This window comes from Lycium barbarum, chromosome 5, assembly GCF_019175385.1.
Source record: "Lycium barbarum isolate Lr01 chromosome 5, ASM1917538v2, whole genome shotgun sequence".
Classification (NCBI taxonomy): domain Eukaryota; kingdom Viridiplantae; phylum Streptophyta; class Magnoliopsida; order Solanales; family Solanaceae; genus Lycium; species Lycium barbarum.
Genome location: NC_083341.1, coordinates 142007844 through 142028669, shown reverse-complemented (window position 1 = coordinate 142028669; position 20826 = coordinate 142007844). Strand labels below are relative to the sequence as shown.

General features: G+C 33.3%; 1 protein-coding gene and 1 pseudogene across 1 annotated transcript; both read left to right on the top strand.

Moving 5' to 3' along the window:
- The first annotated feature begins 6959 nt into the window (after window positions 1–6959).
- LOC132639946 (pentatricopeptide repeat-containing protein At4g35850, mitochondrial-like) lies at window positions 6960–14675 on the top strand (annotated as a pseudogene).
- LOC132641993 (pre-rRNA-processing protein ESF2-like) lies at window positions 14348–19663 on the top strand. The gene is made up of 9 exons (XM_060359184.1): window positions 14348–14486; window positions 15523–15618; window positions 17235–17564; window positions 17711–17774; window positions 17929–17996; window positions 18464–18553; window positions 18642–18769; window positions 19216–19368; window positions 19470–19663. Exons 3-9 carry the CDS (start codon window positions 17318–17320, stop codon window positions 19485–19487), a joined length of 768 nt encoding a protein of 255 aa, XP_060215167.1. The 5' UTR covers window positions 14348–14486; window positions 15523–15618; window positions 17235–17317; the 3' UTR covers window positions 19488–19663.
- Window positions 19664–20826: the final 1163 nt, after the last annotated feature.

The window sequence follows — 20826 nt, the reverse complement described above, 5'->3', positions numbered from 1 at the left end:
AGTTTTGTGATGTAAATGATTTATTCTAATGCAAATATTAATTACTGATTATTTTTATGATTCTAACCCCTAGCATATTTGTCCGTATATCATACGATAATTTTAATGTTACTCCAAGACTCCCTCTACCTTTGTCTTGAAAGAGAGTAAAATTATAACTTTAGGAGGAAATAATTTTTTTATTTGTTCTGAATTTATCTAAATAACGAAAGCAAAAGCAAAAGCAAGCCTTGACAAGAATCATCATATCATGGGGCTCCACAATTCTAAGGTGCTGCCACGAATACACTTTTAGGCACAAATTGCTGTTGATAATTTATGAGAAATATTGTTATCGCAGCAACCTAAAGTTCTAAACACGTTCTTTCTATATTAGCCTTTGGATATACAAGATTCATGTTCCTTTTTTCCTTGGTCTGTTTTCATACACGTCCATGAATGACTCGTGATCACTTTTTTTTTTTTTTTTTTTTAATTTAAGACAAGTACTCAATAATTGAAATATTTCAATTAGGGGTGTCAAATTTGGCCCAAAAAGGTGATGGCCCGCCCAACCCGTCCAAAATTTTATGGGTTGGGCTCAAGATAATTTCATATTGGGCTGATTTTAGTCCAACCCAACATAACTCATTTTAAAGTGATCTCAAACTTAGCTCAATACTAGCCCATTTTTAAGATTTACTTAAATTTGGGTTTATTGCTTGAGATTTACTTTTTTTTTTTTTTTTTTTTTTTTTATGTATACACTTTTTTTGTATCATGTATCTTATAAGTTTGTGGTATGTTTAATATGAAGGAAAATATTTTTCACGAAATTATGTTTAATATGAAGGGAAATGTTTTTCACGAAAAATGTTTTTCTCGAAAATATTTACCACGAAAAATGTTTTCCTCTAAAATATTTTTCATGAAAAATCCCCAAAAATATTTTTCACGAAAAATCTTTGTCTAGAAAATAGATCTTCAAAAAAATTGGATCAAGTTGGGCGGGTCATGACCCAGCCCATTTTTAGCCCAATTCAGCCCAACCCATTTCAGCTTAAGTAATTTTGGGTCAATGTTAGCCCAATCCATATATTACCTTAGCCCATTTTGATTGAGCCAATTTCAGCCCAACCCGCCCATTTGACACTCGTACCCACAGCAGTGGACTTTGGTTAAAATTTGTTCTCATTCAAAATTTCAGTTACAGTTCCACATTAATTCACTTTTCCTACTAAGATCAACTTTCAGTTACAAAACTTCTCCCCAACAAATTAAAAGGCTCATCGAAAATTCGATACGAAAAAGATGACGATACAGAGAGCAAAACGTACTTAAAAGGTTAGTTACAATATTATACACAAGTTGCAAAATTCTACATCCTTATCCTGATAAATTATCATTGTCATCTCACTTTTTGTTACCCATGTCAGTCCATAATTCAATTTTCTTATGCCAGGTGTGAAAAATTATTCACCTTATGAAAAATGACAATCTTAAGATATTCAAAGTCAATTTTTTGTATAGCGATAATCCATTTTTCCCTTTGAGATTAATAGTATTTCCTAAGAACCTAAAATATTTACTGTTGTTATTTTAATTCACTAAATTTGAAGATTTGATGTATGATGATTGACTCAGTTTTGCAATAATGAAACATTGTTATGGAGAAATAATTGATAAATATTTGATTATCTTTTAGAAATATTTTAAAGTTTGCTTTGATTTTGGAGAAAGATGTTTCATCGGTGTTACTTTATTCACTATAATTTTGCCTATCATTGTCGAGTTTATTTATATTCACTAATTCATCCATCATTTTCCAAAATACCAAGAAACTTTTTTTTAAAAAAAAAACCTTCATTCATTTAGGTACTGAGATTTGCGCAATTTTGCTGATTTACTATCTTTTGGATGTTTAGACATATCAACAAACTTTGTTTAATTTTTGTTTGTAATTTGATTATTGTGAAGGAAAAAAAATAGCTTTGAATGCTTTTGACAGTTTTGCTTTTGATTTTTGTTGTGTCATCGTGATCACTTTTTTTCTATTTCGGTTAAAGTTATGGTTTGATTTGCTTTTTTTAGTTATTGAAAATTTAAGTTTCGAAATTACATTTATGATAATGATATAAACTTGAGCCATATTATTTGTGTGAGATGTATGTGTCTAAAATCAGTACATTTTTATCCTTACCCAAAGGTATAAGTTTTAAATCTTTTGGTTTTATGACTTCTTTAGCGGTTTTTGTGTTCAATTTAAATAGTTATTTTTTCCTGAATTTTTCTTCTTTAAATTTTCTCTAAGCGGACCTTTACCATTTTCTAAACTTATTATCATTAATACACCTCTCCTACCGAGTTTCATGCCATCATCTCTTTCTACTCAACAACACTGAAAAGCGCTGTCATGTGTTAGCATTTATTATAGTCTTAAATTTTTAAGTGTAGACCAACTTCATCATTTTAAGAAAATACGTGTATACGTTTCTTAACTGTTTATATTTCGTCTTCTTGATGTTATTCCTCATTATTTGTGTGAGACGTATGTGTCTAAAATCAGTGCATTTTTATCCTTACCCAAAGGTATAAGTTTTAAAATTTTTGGTTTTATGACTTCTTTAGCATTTTTTTTGTTTAATTTAAATCATTATTTTTTTTTTCTTGGATTTCCCTTCTTTAAATTTTCTCTAAGCATACCTTTACCATTTTCACTTATTATTATTACTTAAATGTCCTTTTTTTTTTTTTTTTTGCAATTGTCTCATACTTTTTCATGTGGGCCCCACCTTAAAATATTTTTTTTCAATCGTCTCCTAATTCTTCACGTGGACCCCACCTTATTTTTTAAATTATTTTAATTAACTATATTAGAAGAGTGGGTGGTTGATGACCAAGCACACTCTTCTAATTCTAATAATATAGTTAAATATTTCAATAATATACAATCCAGCATAAAATATTACATCCACGTAGTTATATTTTTAATTTACATCTATATAGCCAACTTTTTTAACAATAGTGTTTATACACATGATATACAACATTATACACTTACTGTAAATAATGTGTCGATCTTCTATAAAAGTGTATAAAAGGTCATTTTGGGTAATACTAAAAATATGAGTCATTTCAGGTAAATATTTTTTCACCCACAGCACACATGTGGATCCCCACCTTATTTTTTTTAACATGAGTAGGAGGTGGGCGACGATACCACCTCCAAAGTCATGCTTCTAATATAGTTACTAGATGGTCTATGTCCGTGCTGCGCACGGGCCCAACACTTTAGATTATAGTGTATCTATGTATATATAATTATATTTGGATAGTAATAATATATATATATATATATATATATATATATATATATATATATATATATATATATATATATATATATACACACACACACGAAGCATGGGTTTTGTGCTCCGTATCTAAAACTTTATTATATTCGTGTTTGCTACGAAAATTTATTAATACTTTTTAAAAGAGAAGACTTGTTTAAAAGAAAACTATTGTCCTCGCTTTGAGATAAAACAATAGCAATATTTAAGCATTAGTTGATACTTTTAATTTTAATTCGATTAATTTAAAGGTGTAAAATACTTATTATTTTTTATCAAATTTTGATTTGGGTAATTCTAATTCAAATTCTTAAATTAATTTTACATGTTTGAAACGAAACAAAGTAGAAATTGATTTTCTATTTAAACGAAGAAATGCTATTTTTGAATTTTTGGTAAATATTCTCGGTTTAGTTCATTTTACTTGTCATGTTGTCTTTTATATGATTTTTTAAGGAAACGTGAATTAGAATTATAATTTGACTAATTTACTTTATTCATTATTTGATCTCCATTTGATATATTTTTTTTACGACATTAATGTCTTTTCACATTTATTATAGTAAGAATAAAAATTAAAAAAATAATTAAATTCCTATCTTATTTTAAAATATTAATATTTAAGTATATTTATTTTAGTAAACATAACAAATAAATGACATGGTGTAATAGCAGATACAACAGTTTAATATCTAGATTAGATCTCAGGCTAATATAAAAAAAGAAAGAAAATTGTATGGTTTGACTACTTAATCTTTTGAAGAAAAGCAATTTCATTTGCTCCCACTAATGGATTGATGCGCACGTGGCAATGAATCCATCATTATTGACTTAATGAGATACTTTGAAAATTACATGAATATTGTTTGATTTTTTAATATGGAGTGCACTTTTTTTTTTACATTATTAATTTGCACTATTTTTATGCATATATATATATATATATATATATATATATATATATATATATATATATACACGATTAATATAACATTAGTTTGTACTATTTTTATGCATATAAGATATATACATATACTATGTTCAAAACACATTTAATATAACATTGTAGTTTGTGCTCCGTATCTAAAACTTTATTATATTAGTGTTTGCTACGAATACAAAGTCTGCATTTTTTTTTAACATTATATTTTTTTTAATATGGAGTTCAGTTTTTTTTTTTTTTAATATTGCTTGATTTTGATAATATGGGATCCATTTTTTTTTTCCCATGAGTTTGGAGATGGTGAGTTCCACTTTTTTTTCTTCCTTTTTTTATTGCTCGGTTTTATTTAGTATGGGGCCCACCCCTTTTTTTTGTTAAGGGACAACGGACGACGAAGCATAAACCCATGCTTTATGTAGTTTCTTCTTTTTTTATTTTTATTTTTCATATTTCTTGGTGTTATTTAGTATGAGGTCTACCCTTTTAGACATTATTAGTTTGCACTATTTTTATGCATATAATATATATATATATATATATATATATATATATATATATATATACACACACTATGTTCAAAACACGATTAATATAACATTATAGTTTGTGCTCCATATCTAAAACTTTATTATATTAGTGTTTGCTACGAATACAAAGTCTGCACTTTTTTTTAACATTATATTTTTTTTAATATGGGGTTCAGTTTTTTTTTTTTTTTAATATTGCTTGATTTTAATAATATGGGATCCACTTTTTTTTTCCCCATGAGTTTGGAGATGGTGAGTTCCACTTTTTTTTCTTCCTATATATATATACTATGTTCAAAACACGATTAATATAACATTGTAGTTTGTGCTCCGTATCTAAAATTTTATTATATTAGTGTTTGCTATGAATACAAAGTCTGCACTTTTTTTTTTTTTTTAACATTATTTGTTTTTTTAATATGGGAGTCACTTTTTTATTTTTTTATATATTGTTTGATTTTGTCAATATGGGATACTATGTTCAAAACATGATTAATATAACATTATAGTTTGTGCTCCATATTTAAAACTTTGTTATATTAGTGTTTGCTACGAATATAAAATCTACATTTTTTTTTACATTGTTTGTTTTTTTAATATGAGATTAGTTTTTTTTTTTTTTTAATATTTCTTGATTTTGTTTCACTTTTTTTTTTATATATATTGCTTGATTTTGTCAATGTGGGATACTATGTTCAAAACACGATTAATCTAACATTGTAGTTTGTGCTCCGTATCCATCATTATTGATTTAATTGTTTGATTTTCTAAGCACTTTTATACTTTAAGTATGTTGTTGTACAATAATTCCATTTGCCCCCTCTAATGGGTTGATACGCATGTGGCAATGCATCCATCAGGCTATATGGGCCCACAATTTTTTTTTTCAAAAATTGGAAAACGGATATATATATATAAGTATTTTAAGTATGTTGTTGTACAATAATTTCATTTGCTCCCACTAATGAGTTGATACGTATGTGACAATAAATCCATCATTATTGATTTAATTGTTTGATTTTCTAAGCATTTTTGTATTTTAAGTATGTTGTTGTACAATAATTTCATTTGCTCCCTCTAATGGGTTGATACGCATGTGGCAATGAATCCATCATTATTGATTTAATTGTTTGATTTTCTAAACACTTTTTTTTAACATTATTTGTTTTTTTAATATGGGATTCACTTTTTTTTTAATATTACTTAATTTTGTTAATATGGGATCCATTTTTTTTTCCTGTGAGCTTGGATGTGGTGGGTTCCACCTTTTTTTTATTTTTTATTACTGGTTGGTGTTTAATATGGGACTCACAATTTTTTTTTAAATATTAGTAGTTTTTTAAAATATGTGGGCCACATTTTTTTTTTAAATATTAATAGTTATTTTTAAATATTAATAGTTGTTTAAAATATGCGGGCTCATATTTTTTTTTTGGGCCCACAAACGGACGACGAAAAAGTGGTGGGCGGAGGACGAAAAAGTGCCCACACACTCTTCTAAATAGTTAGAATAAAATTAATTGCAGTGGAGAATATAACATATAGTCAATGAGTTCAAATATTTTCAATACGTGTATAGATATGTAAAATAAAAAATTGAGTTAATGCTAAGAACCTAATGGTTGAATCCATCATATATAAATTGTGAATCCGTTTCCACGCAATAGTACATCCATCTTCTTAAAATCATGTATACAACTCTATAAAATTGTGTTGTACAATTATTGTTATGGACGAAATTTATAGATGGATGCAGGCGGATAATTTGTTTACTCTCTCTGAATAATAATCATAATAATGTAAGTAGGCGTTTCGCCATGCGTTTTCAAATCATGGTTTCAAACCAGTGTTTAGATATGCGCTTTCACTCATGGTTTTAATTTTTTTAAATATAAAATTTAAACCTTAAGTTTATATTTTATTAAAAAAAAAGACCCATCAGTTGGAGAAATTTTTTTACAATTATCCCCATCAATCATTTATTAATTTCATTAACTTTCATCAACCTTTATTTATGTCTACTAACCTTTAATTTATGTGGGCGGATTATATTAAAGAGTAATTACATTACTATTCATGTTTAATTTTTATTTTTATTTAATTAATTGATGTTTGTATTTTTTTTTTTTTTTTTTTAGTAAATATGACAGTGCAGTCATGAAGCCTCTCTGGTACTACTGCTACTGCAGTCAGTTAACAGTCGTCATTTTTGTTCGTTCGCTTTTTCAGGACCCAGAAATCTATCTACTCGCTCGAACTATAGGGCGTCGATACTTCGCGGCCACACCGGAAGACTGCTCAGCGAAGGTAATTTTTACCAATTGATTTGAATCATGGTTACATACTTGTTAGAGGACTCGTTGTGTATACGTATGATATGAATTAGGCATTACTAAGGTCATCTTCATCATTACTCCAGTTGATTGAGGACTCGATTTATCTCACAGTGAGTCTTGTGTATGTATGACATGAATTTAGGCATTACTTGTTGAGGGATGTTTATGATGATGACATGGTGCTAGATGGAGTAAAGCCTGAGAGAGATACATTTCATTGGGACCATGAAAGGTGCTCGCTTGCAAGACGCTTTCTTTTTCCGTGATGAAATGAAAGCTATGGGCTTGGTCCCTCATGTATGTCTCCTTCCTATGCTTGCTACCATATCTTAGTAGGCGTTTGCCCATACATTCAATTTTATTTGGAATTGTTGGAGTTAGAGTTGAAAATGGACTTGTGTTTGGTTATACTGTCTTAAAAGAATATTTGGAATAATGTTCATGCTTGAATGTACTTAAACGCAACTTCTAAAGTGAAAAGTGAGCTAGAAACCACATTAAAAGCTGTTTTCCAAATTTGAAATACAACTTCAAGTTGGATTGGAATTTATATGGCCAAACACTAATTTTCAAATAAACAACAACAACAACCCAGTGAAATCCCACATCGTGGGGTCTGAGGAGGGTAGAGTGTACGCAGACCTTACTCCTACCAAGGTAGGACGGCTGTTTCCGAAAGACCCTCGGCTCAAGAAAAGCATAAAAGCATAAAAAAGTCAGATAAGGCTAAGAAATTCAAAGCGACATGGAAAAGCAATACTATAAAATAAAATAATGCAATCGACACAGATACCACAGGATAATGAAAGCACAGGAAATAGTAGATAATAGCATAGATCGGAGCATAAGAAATTATATTGCGATACTGCGATTACTAATAAGAACGGATAACGAGACTATCTACTAGCCTTCTACCCTAATTTGGGTCCTCCAAACCCTCCTATCTAAGGTCATGTCCTTGGTAAGCTGTAATTGCGCCATGTCGTGTCTAATTACCTCTCCCCAATACTTCTTCGGCCTACCCCTACCTCGTCTGAAACCATCCATGGCCAACCTCTCACACCTCCGCACTGGGGCATCTGTGTCTCTCCTCTTCACATGCCCAAACCATCTCAATCTCGCTTCTCACATCTTGTCTTCCACCGAGGCCACCCCCACCTTATCCCGAATATCCTCATTCCTAATCCTGTCGCTCCTGGTGTGGCCACACATCCATCTCAAATAAAGTGAACAAGTATTCCAGAGAATATCATCCCCCGTATTTGGTAGGCCCTAGTCACCTCTGTTGTATTACTCACTTTTAATATTTGCCACAATGTGTAAGTTATACCCAGCCTTAAAATTATAATAACAACAAGGGTTGTTGTTTCTCTGCCGATATCACAGGTTGCTTTGTACAATTTCTTGATATCTACCTGTGGAAAATGCAAAAATTCTGAACAAGCAGTACGGGTATGTGTCCTTACTCTGTGTTGCAGTGTCCTTCTGCTTCATTTTTCTGAAAGTATCAACAGTATTATGATCCATTGAAGTAATTAATGTTGTTTTTCTTATTTGTAAGTAGTTTTTGGAAGAAATGAAGAGATTTGAAGTCAAGCCTACTGGGCAAACCTATATTTATCTCCTCAATGCATGTGCAGCTGCTGGTCGGGTAGACAGAGTGTAAGAAAGTTGCTCAATGGTTGCAACTCTATATATTGCTAATACACAATTGATCATGCCTACATGTGAAGGCATATGCTGATGTCTGTTTAGTTAGTTGCACAATTAGATCCTCATGCAGTGGATAGTCTGGAATGCAGCAAATTCATTAGTAATTACCCAGGCATAACACCATGATAGGTTATGGTTCATTTGAATAAGAATATCTGCTTATTCAGTGAAATGATATTTGATTGATATGCTCCGGGAAGCTACTGGATATAGAGCCTTAAAGTTCCCTGAAGTGTCAAAACTTCTCTGCAGTCCTTGTTAATGCTTCAGTGTCATATTTCATCCAATCTTTGTTTACTCTGGCATCTGATTGGCTGCTCTTCTAACATTGCAGGTATGCAATTGTTCGGGACATGACTGCTGCTGGTCTTGGTCTGAATAAATTCTGTTATGCTGGACTTATAGCTGCTCACAAGAATAAGGAACCTGTCACGGATGATGTAGCTTCCAAGGTGAGCCACAAGTGCATCATGTGCTTTTACAAGTTTTCCATTTTTAGTATTTTAACTTATTTGATTTTGTTATTTCTTGGAGTAGATTATTGAGCTAGTTGAGCAGTCCAAGGGTTGGTCAGCAGTTGAAGCACCTAGTGACATGTCTGAGGAAGAACTTTACAATATCCCAACTGCTGAGTATGTTTTTCGGCGTGGTGGATTTTTAAATAGGGAATTCACAGTTTATCATGTTGCGTTTCATGCCTGTGCTGACCTAAAAAGTGTGGAGGTACCATACTTGACATTCACTAACAAGATCATTAGATGTAATTCAGTTTTGCTTTAATAGATATGGCTCAAATCCGTCTGTTATTTTTTCCTGTAAATTAACTTGCCAAACACTTGGCATTCATTTAATTTAGACGTTCCAATTCAATATGTTATGTGCAGTAGGCTTCCCCCTCCGTGCAGTAGGCCTCGGATTCAATAAATATCTTAAATAATTGTATTCTATTTTGAGAACAGATAACATAGACCTAACGTTGTCTAATTATTTGAATGTGTAGTAAATTTAATACATTCAAGCATAGCACTTTTGGAAATTGTCTGGTCTAATCTTTATATGTGAAGACCTTTTGCAGAGATGCCCGAGGGCAAAAAAAAAAGTGAAATAAACCTTGAAGATTGAATTCAATCTTTTGAAGAAAGCCTTAGTATGATGTCACAATGGAATATTTTCGTGATAAAACAATCCTTAGTATAGCGTCATGCACATTTAAGTTTTAATGACACCAGTGGATCTTAAATCTGTAAAATAAGCAGTGTCAGTATTGTTAGGGATCAGATCAAGGTTGAGCGTACTATTGTCTCTACCGCAGTAAAGTCATTGAAGATTTTGGTGACATCAATTTTTCCAAAGACTTTCTTTGACAAGGAAACAAACATTTTATTGAAACAAAAAAAATGACAAAGGTTGTGTTGTGAGTTACATCAGGATCCTTACGAAAATGACAATTCCCTTTCTATGTCTTGGGAGGATGCTTAGTCATGTACTGTTTCTGTACCATCTCTGTACTTTAATAGTAAAAAAAGCCTTTACCGTATCAAAAAAAAAAAATAGAACATGCCCAACCTTAATAATTTGGCAATTCTCAGTTTGATCTTATGTTTCTTCTTCATGGCAGTCGATCGATGCACTTCTTGAGATGCTTAGCAAGGATGGTAAAACGCCTGATGTGTTCATTTTGATGCAAACCATGAGGTATTGTATTAGATCCTCCTTTCAACTGTTTAGCTCTATAAAAAAAAAAAAAAGGGCAGCCCGGTGCACTAAGCTCCCGCTATGCGTGGGGTTTGGGGAAGGGCCGGACCACAAGGGTCTATTGTACGCAGCCTTACCTTGCATTTCTGCAAGTGGCTGTTTCCACGGTGCAACCAACTGTTTAGCTCTATAAGTTGGTTAAAAGGGTTAGAGTCTTGTAAAGCTCACAATCCGTATAGAGGAGAGATTAGAACTTTAGAAAGTATTTAAGCAACTTGAAATCACAGCATTAAATTATTAAGTCATACATAATGTAATCGCGCCATGAGGTGTGTCAGAGTTGGTTGACAGAGATGTTGTGTTCAGTATAAAAGTTTCTTGACATTGGATGAGACAGGGTGGTCCTAGTCTTATCAGGCTCTGTGGTGATAACTCTAAAGCTTTTTTAGTTTCCTTCAAGGTAGGCATAAGCTTCATATGTTAGACTTCTATAAAAGCACATATTTTATTTCTACAAAAAGAGCAAACTCTGCAAACAAGCAGCACCATTCATAAATCCTTCGCAATGAAATGGCTCTCCGGAAATGTCCTTGGACTGTGAGCTTTTGATCTAAGTCCTTCAATTTTAATCTGTAAAATTTCCTTTTCCTCTTTCAATAGCTCTAGGTAAGTGTAAACACCTATACCAAGAGATAATAATGTAGAAAGCAGCTCTTGATAAAAGGAAAAGAGGTATTCGGAAACACGTGTTATATAGGGGATGGCTCAAGTATTTTTCAGGAAACTTATCCATAATTTGTATTTTACTTCCTGGTCAAGCACCAAGTAAACACTGTTGGCTCAAGAAGTGGGGAGGAGAAGGGAAGCAACTGGGGGCATAATTGATTTACTTTAACTTAACATTCCTCCTCTCCTGTTGTTTGGTCCTCCGTTCCACTCTCTCTAGGAATGATTGAAAAAGGCTCATGTAGTCTGTAGCCTCCAGTTTTATATCCAAGCAAATGAGTGAAATATATTTATCCCTCGCCATTGCTTTTTGTGATGAAGTAAAATGATATCATTAATGAGCATCAGGATGATGCTAATAGCAGAAGATACTTCTCATCATTACTTTTCTTCCTGCAACTTTATTTTTTAGCATATGTTCTTAAATAACCGTCCTAACAACTTTTGGTAGTACATGATCAAACAAAAATATCCTCCCTTAGTTCCTTCAGGTGTCCAAGTTTGGCCTTTTATTTTCATGCCTTTTTATTATATTCTATCCACCGAGGGTCTTTCGGAAACAGCCTCCCTACCTTCCAAGGTAGGGGTAACGTCTGCGTACACTCTACCCTCCCCAGACCCCACTTGTGGGATTACACTGGGTATGTTGTTGCTGTTTATTATATTCTATCCATTGAATGCACTTGGTCTGGCCGTCTGAGTAGCTGAAATATTTGATTTAGAGGGTGTTTGGATGGGCTTTTTTAAGTAGCTTATAAGGTAAAAGCCATATCACGATGTGGGATTTCACTGGGTTGTTGATAAGGTAAAAGCCATAAGTTGGGGATACCCAACTTTTAGCTTTTAGTTTTTTTTTTTTTTTTTTGATGAAGTAGTAGACTTTATAGAAAGGGCATCAAGAAGATGCAATAAGTACAAAAGAGGGATAGAGTCAGACTTTTAGCTTATCTTTGTGGTTTAGGGCCTAAAGTGAGTGTGTAAAAGCACTTTTTACATTTCCCAAACATCACAAAAGAGCTTAAAAGCTATTTTAGCCAAAAAGCATGTAAAAAAAGGCAGTCCAAACACCATCTTAGAGGTTGCTTTGGATTCATGATCATCTTGCGAATTCCTATAAAGAGGGTTGGGCCACATGTACGAGCCTGTTAACTAAGTAACAACTGTTAGTCTACTTGGAAGCATTGGACTATTGGTCTGGCTTCAAGGCAGTCTATAATTTCATGCCAAGTTATATTTAGTTTATTTTGCGTTGTGCTTCATGTGTGAATCTGTTCATTCTTTTTACTGGAATAACCTTATCCAACCATTTCAGTGTGCTGTCTTCGCTGCCCAGTGTGGCTTGATTTATGTCATTTAAATATGTAATCTGTGTTTTACTCCTAGGACATAGCATTAAGCTACTGTCAAATCTGCAACTCTATCATGACTCCTTGTACTGTTATTTTTTAAATCTCCAGTTGAGTGCGAACCATGAAACTATGTTCACTAGATGTTCCCTTCATCATTGGTTAAAGATGCATTCGAACTAGCATTATTACTAATCCGTTATGTATCCCATGTATTCGGGGAATCTGGGTGCATAATCCAAGAAACACACGTTACTGAAAACTTACCAAAATCAACGGTATTTCAAGTTTTACATAATTTTTCATAGTCTATAGTTCATTTCTTTGATTCGCCTCCATGTGTTTGTGCAGGTGTTATCTTCATTCTGGAGACCTACAACGTGGTTGGAAATTTTTTGAGGACTACATGAATTCGGGAAAACCACCTATGATTGAATTATATGTGGTAAGTTCCAAAATACATTTAAGGCTGCACTATAGTCTTGCCTAGAAAGTTGGCGTTCTATCACAACATAACACCACCATATAAAGGACTTTGTACTCTAGTATATCTTCCTGCAGCTGTCATCTTAACTCATGCATGGTCTTCTTTTTCCGGATAAAGAACTCATGCATGGTCTTTTTTTCGGGATAAAGAACTCATGCATGATCTCCTTAAGTGGATTTTCTGCCATGATGCAAGAGAGCCAATTTAAAGGAGCTTATAAAAGTAATTAAAGTAGTTGAGCAGGAAACTTCTCCAAGCTGATTCTCATTTCTCAAATTTTATTTGGCTGTAGACACTTGTTAATGGTCGGTTACTCTTCTGAAGGGATGCAACTCGCTGAAGAGACACTGGTATGGTGTGTTTGACCGTGTTATAGCAATTTCTCATTATGTCAGAGTGGATTCCACTTGATAAAGTTTCTTACTTGTGCAGGTAAATATGAACTCCAGGAACTTCTTCCTGAGTCCCAAAATGGGAAGTGATCTCCTTCTTGTTGCTGCGGGTGAAAAGGTGGGAAAGCAGAAAAGAAGGAGTTTTAGCCCTTAGCTTTCTCTTACATTTCTCTTTTCTCATCACATAACGAGTTATTTAATGTGTATTTAATGTCTGCAGACCGGTGGATATACCACTGCCAATCTGATATGGGACATGATGCAAGCTCGTAAAATTACACCAACATTTCCTGCCGTTCAAGCATATCATGATGGCTTGAAGGTGAGTTTTCTTTACTTGCTGACAGATCCATTGGTTCTTCCATAACGCTAGGGAAGGGCACTATTAGATAGTGCCAAGGTTTAAACTTTAAAGATTGCAAGCGGCTCTTAGATGCTATAACAAAGTTCTTAGCTGCTCCTGCAATTGGCAACCGAACTTCCAAAGTATCTTGTCCAATCAAGTCTACCTGATAACCACTACGGATTCATCCCCAAGTATATTCATGTCTTATGGTTTGTCTGGATCTACTTGCATTCTTGCAATTTGGTTATGTCGAAAGGTTGATATAGAATGGTGCAAAACTAGTAGCTCTGGTCCACCATTTGTGGTTATTCAAGAATAACTTCTCCAGCCAAGGTTGATAAATGTATGTTTTGATAATTTTTTGGTAAATTTCTGTGCATCTCAGGTTCGGGAGATACCAGCTGATGATCCAAGACTGCAACTAGTTTCTCGGACGTACAATAATCTGAGACAGAGATTTGGCGGGGGAGCTGGACGACCGTAGACAGAAGATTGAGGCCATGCAGCAGCTAAATTGCCCTGAACCATTGGGTTCTTTTGTACCCTAGAATGTCTTGCCTTTTCCTGTTATTCGATAATATGGCCTATTTGCTCATGTACCACAGTCGAGCAGATACATAGATTGATTGACGTTGTTACGGAGGTAATGGGTTTACTCGCAACCTGCTTGTCACACTTTTTTCTTGACTACCTAATGCTTAGAGGATGTATAAACACCAAATCTTTCACTACTAGTATCTTATATCAATTTCATATTTTTAAATTTTTCTGAATAAAGACAAAATTTATACATTTAAATGTTGAGAAATCAAATAGTGTTAATTATCTAGAATTCGAATGATAAAGGTGTGTGTATTCAGATTCAAACTTCTTAATCTTAAAATACATCTTAATATTCAGATTCAGACATATCACTTTTAATAAAAACAAATGAGGCCTAAGTGACATTCAACACAATTGTTTCAAATTTACTTAGTATTTATTAAAGGCCTTTATTAAAATAAGTGGGGCTTATAAATTCTCATAATATATTTCTTCACATGTTTGTTAACCAAGACTTTTGTATAATTATGATCCTAACACCACAAAAAAGAACAGGAAATAACAAGTTTTAGCGTTAAACTATTTACTGGTGCTAAATAATGACAAATTAACTACGAAGTTATAATTTTGTTGCAAAATAAGAAATAAAAGAAGTAGGATCTAATAGCCATACAAAACAAAATTCGTCGCGAAATATTAGGGCTCAAATTTTTTGGAATTTTTGAAGTTGGAGTTGGAGTCGTGTTTGGCTATTGTTTTTGAAATTTTAGTTTTTAGTGAAATATATATTTAGGGGTGAGCATAAACACCGAAAAATCGGACCGAATCGAATTAGTTCGGTTTTTTCGGTTTTTCGATTCGGTTTCGGTTTTTTTAAATAAAAAATTTGATGTCCGGTTCGGTATTCGGTTCCGGTTCACCGGTTTTTCGGTATTCGGTTAAACCGAAAATTTAATAAATAACCCTTACCTTCAGATCACTTAGTTTAGCTGGTTAGCCGTTTGCCCACTCCAGTTTGTGTCTTTCTTAGACCCAAATTAGTATTACCAGGCAAGGCCACCAGCTATCTCTCCAAGACCAAGTCCAACTCATCAACCGTAACGCCTCCGTAATTATAGTACTTAATGTTTTTGCAGATTGTTTTTCGGTGGAGAGAGTGAGATTAAGTGACTACATTTTATGAGTTGAATGAGAAGTCCACACAACGGCGGCGGGAGTTCTCACACCCAGCTAATTTTATTTTCTCCTTATAATTTCTTTTTTCACCGTACCCTAGCTAGTTTTGGATAAAGAATCACTGAATTTGTAGAATCACTCCTCTATGCAATCTGTTCCTTTGGCAGCCAGCATAATAGGTGATCAAAATCAAATAGAAATTTTAGTTCCTCACATGTTAATGATGATGACTCATCAATTTGGTTGGAGGACTATATTAAGAAGGAAACTTAATGATTCATATTAGAATGGATCATCGGTTCCATGATTGTATATACTATTGTCTCCTACGACCAATCAATCAAGTATCCCAGTAGAAAACCTAACCGAATTAATTCGGTGTCCACTTTTAAAAAACCGAAACCGAAGAACCGAACGCCCACCCCTAAAATATAGTGTAAAAAAGTTGAAAAACAAGTTTTTCTTGTTTTTAGTGGGCGTTTGGCCATAAAAATTATTCACTTTTTTCCGGAGTTGTATACCAAAAACTACGATTTCAAAAATTATGGCTAAACACAACTCCAACGTCAAAAATTCCAAAAAAGTGAAACAGTTTTTGGTATTTATGGCCAAACGGGCCCTTAGTATTCCGGAATACAACTCCGGAAAAAAGTGAATAATTTTTATGGCCAAACGCCCACTAAAGTGTTAAATTTAGGTGCCTTCATTTTAATAAATATTAGTGATGGACTTATAGTCTATTTGACCAAGTTTTTAAAATTAGCTTAGTTTGAAAAGTGTTTTTTTTAAAGTGCTTTTAAAAAAAGTACTTTTGACGGAAAACAGTTTGTGTTTGATCAATTAAATTAAAAAACACTTTTGAGTAGCAATTAGTGTTTGACCTAACTTTTAAGAAGTGCTTCTAAGTGTAATTTTCTCAAAAGTGTTGCTGGGTAAAAATTACTATTTTTTTTAGCTTCTAAAAATATGCTTCTGCTACTTTCTAGTTTCTCCCAAAAGCTTGGTCAAACACCTCACTTTTTAAAAATAAATACTTTGGGGAAAATTATCCGTTATTTTATTTATCCAAATATATTAGTAGGAAAATTTTCCTTGCTAATTTCTTAAAAACAATATTTCAAAGGCTGTTCTAAAATAACGTTCCATCGTAAGAATTACGCTCCCTGGTTAATTCCATTTCTTGATAGTAATTAGTAACCAGTGTTGCCAAAAGCGCAAAAAAGCTCTACCTTCTGTTGGGGCTTTAAGCGCAGGCTTCAATGAAAAAAGGCCCAAATGGAGAAAAAAATACATGCATATATGTTTAGTCCAGGACTAATAATTATAAGCATGAATAACAAGTACATGGACAGAGAAATTGAAAAACAATAGCAATAGCGTGAAATACCTCTTCAAGAAACGCTCATTGGCAAGAAAAAGCATGTCTTAGAACCTTGGTGACGACAGTAAAGCGCACATTAAGCGAGGCAAAACACTCAACATATTTTGGGCCTCGCTTCAAGGCTTAAGCACACGTTTGACAACATTGTTAGTAACCAAAACAACATACAATGTGTGTAACTTTCCTATTATTGTTGTAGATTTTGTTCTTCTGAGCTACAGTCTATTCGGTGAATCCTAATACTGTCCTAATTTATGTTTCTAAAATACATTGGTAATTGTTCTTGTAGCTTTAGCGGACAAATTCCACTTTAGCAGAAGATATATCTGCTAGGCAGAACTGGTATTCTCCTTCAGTGGTATCATTTTCATTAGATGGGTGAGAAAGATTTGGAAATTGAGGAAACAAGTACAGCACGTGGAGAAGAACAGAGGGGAGATGAAGCTAAAACAGAGGTGCGAAAAGTTAAAAAGAAGAAAAAGTCCTTTAAAGAAGGTGTGAAGGTGGAAGAACGTGGAGTTTGTCACGTAAGTAGAGTACCACCTCGTATGGACCACGTGAAACTTCGTCAGGTTCTTTCTCAGTTTGGAGAAATTCAAAGAATATATCTTGTACCTGAAGGTTTGTTGAGTTCCTTATTTATGCTCTTATATCTTCACTACTTTTCATTTGATCAACATCTTCAGAGATATTGGTTAAATGCTTCACTATGCAGCATGTTTTCCCTCCTCCTCAGCTTAGTTGTCTTTTTCATTGCTTGCATATAGCTGCTGCTGCTCAAATGAATCGGAAACGGGCAGGTGGGTTCCGAGGGCTAGCATTTTCAGAAGGGTATGTATTACTTTGAGGTTTCTGTGAACTAAAATCAGATTTATCTGTTATTTATCCGTCATTAAAAATTTACAATGATGAATTCTGCATCTTGCATCTGCAAGATTATGACATTTGTTACCGAAAATAATTAAACTATCATCTATATCTGTAGGTGGACTGAATTTACGAAGAAGAATGTTGCCAAGAGAGTCGCAAATATTTTAAATGGTCAACAGATAGGTAACATATTTTTCTTGGCAATGCCTCTCTTTTCTTTCTTTTCCAGTTTAAGGAATTCTATTAAGACATTCAGGCTATTTACATAGCTTTCCAGCTTTTTGTTTCTATTTGGTTCATAGGGTACCATCATAGCATCTTGCACCAAGTTTGGCAAGTATTTCTATTTTCTTTTTGAGTTGACTAGTTATTCTGCTTGTTACACATATTTTAGGGGGAACACCAATAATTCAGATACTAGCCAAAATTTTGGCTTCTATTACGGGTAGACGAACATGGCTGTGCTGCATTATACCATTTGTGTCATAACAATAGTAACATAATGACTATCATTGTTTGTATTCGTCAGATTCAGCTTTCAACTTCTTCTTTTTCTATTTCATCAAAAAAAAAAAAACTACTTCTTTTTCTTGCATTTGCAGTGACGTTGAGAGGTTATAGACTTTATTGTCAAGTTTTTGGTTGTATAGGTGGAAGGAAAAGGTCATCATTCTATTATGACATTTGGAATGTCAAATACTTGTCTAAAATCAAATGGGATGATGTTACTGATGAAATTGGTACGCTGTTATTTTCAATTTATTGGGTTATGTTACATTCTTCAGTCTTCATTCACAGCTTAATTGATGCCTTACAAACATTTTGCAGCACAAAGGCACGCAGTTCGTGAGCAGAAACTAGCTTTGGAGCTTTCTGCTGCTAAGAGGGAGCGTGATTTCTACCTTACACAAGTTGATAAATCTCGTGCTTTAAGTTCTATTGAAGAACGAATGAAGGTCAGTGATCCATTTTTAATGGATTCTTTAGCGTGGAAATAGTTGTTAAGCAGCAGTTTTTGAACTGACTCGATTGAGTTTCTTATTTATCATCTCCTTTTTGCGTTTTCATTCTTTAAATAGTAGTTATAACATGAGACAGCTTTATTTTTTCATCGATAACTTCTTATGTATATTGGTAATATATCAATTGATGTTAGAAAAAGTCTCTTCTAGCAAAATTAAAAAAATTAAAGATGTTACTTTTGTGCCAAATAAAGGGGTAAATTGAGTTGCCCTCTTTTCCTCACCCCAAATTATTATTACTTGCTGTAATGTATTACAAGCCTTATGTTCAGTTTTAGTTTAGGAATTTGACCAGTCAGTTTCATCTTACCTTATGCAATATATCTTTCAGAACCGTCTAATATATTAATCCTATACGTTTAATTGTTCCATCTTTTCAGAAGCAAAAGGTGCAACAGGAATCTGGGGTAATTTCTGATTTCCCAAGTGAAGAGTTTGCGCCAAAGGTGATACGACAGTTTTCCCAGAAAAAACCTGTGGGAGATGAAGCTAGAAAAATCAAGCTTAAGCTGTCTAAGGACGTTTTAGCCGGAGTAAGTTCCCTTTCCACCCATTCACCCCCATTTCTTCTAAGAAGAGCGGGGAAGAAAGACTTGCTAATGTTCTGATAGAGGCTGCTCTTCATCTTTTACAGGTATTTGGTGGTCAATGATAAGGGTGTAGGAGAGTGCAAAACATTTCAGAAAGTGTGCTTACTAATTTCTTTTTTTCCAGCTACACTTTAAATTTTGTCGCCTACATCTTGGCTGTTATTAGATGTTGGAATTATAAGTGAACCTCGAGCAAAATTTTATTTTTATTAGCAGTTGACTGTAGATGTATTAATTATGGTTGTTGTCTAATATATATAAATCAACTTATCTGAATTTAAATGAATTACTATATTTCTCACGAATCACTGTGTATGAATCATAGCAGCTAACAACTTAAAACTACTATGAGCAATGCGATTGTGCAATCTCTGAGGAATGATGCGCTATGACCCTAACTTAACCTGTCCAAGCCGTTCCGACATTCAAAAATCATCGGCCTTGGGTTGAACTGTGGCCCACGGTTTCTTTTTAGATGCCCAAAATTTCCTTCCAAGACTATGGCGGAAAGTTGAGCAAGTACTATAGAAATTTACCCAAATATTCCCGTAGGTCATCATTGCGATTTTGTCCCCACCTTTTGGAAGTTGTGCAATTATAACTTCTGAGATTCATAAACATTAGATAGTCATCTCACGTCTACAAAAGTTTTAGACTGTGGTCTAACTTTTTCATATAAGTTTTAATTTGCTCAAAAGAAATCTTGTTTAGATTGTGATTCAATTTTTTCATATAAGTTTTAATTTGCTCAAAAGAAATCTTTATATCATAGTCTAATAGATTCATAAAATGCGAGAGAAATTACTAAGAGTTATGTACTAACAATAGTCCCTCAAAGGGATTACGAGCAAAAATTTCTGCTACATAAACCTTAGGAATTTGGGCTTCCTAAGAAGACATGCAAGGATTCGTAGATGGGCTTCTGAAAACTCACATAAACTAGAAGTTGCACGCCATGTGAGTTTATACTCTTTGTTCTCCTGTTTTTTTTTTATTCACACATCCCCAAGTGTATTGGTATATCCTTAATACTGTCTTATGTTTAATCTCTAGAAATTATCCATCAATATAGCAAAAGACTATCCAACAAGGTACTTGGTATTATTATGGTCTTAAACTGCGCACTTATTTGAAGATGCATCCATATTGAGATGTCTAAGTAGCCACTCCTTCCGTTCACTTTTACTTGTTCACTTTCGCATATCAAGAGAAAAATAATTTATTTTTCCTGTTTTGCCATTAACAATAATTAGTCATTCCAAATCATTTTCCAAATCCAATACAATTGTACACCAATTAATATGGATATCATGGTAATATATATACTTCATTTATTATTTCTTAAAGGGTCTGCAAAGTCCATAGTGAACAAGCGAAGTGAACAGAGGGAGTATTTTCTTA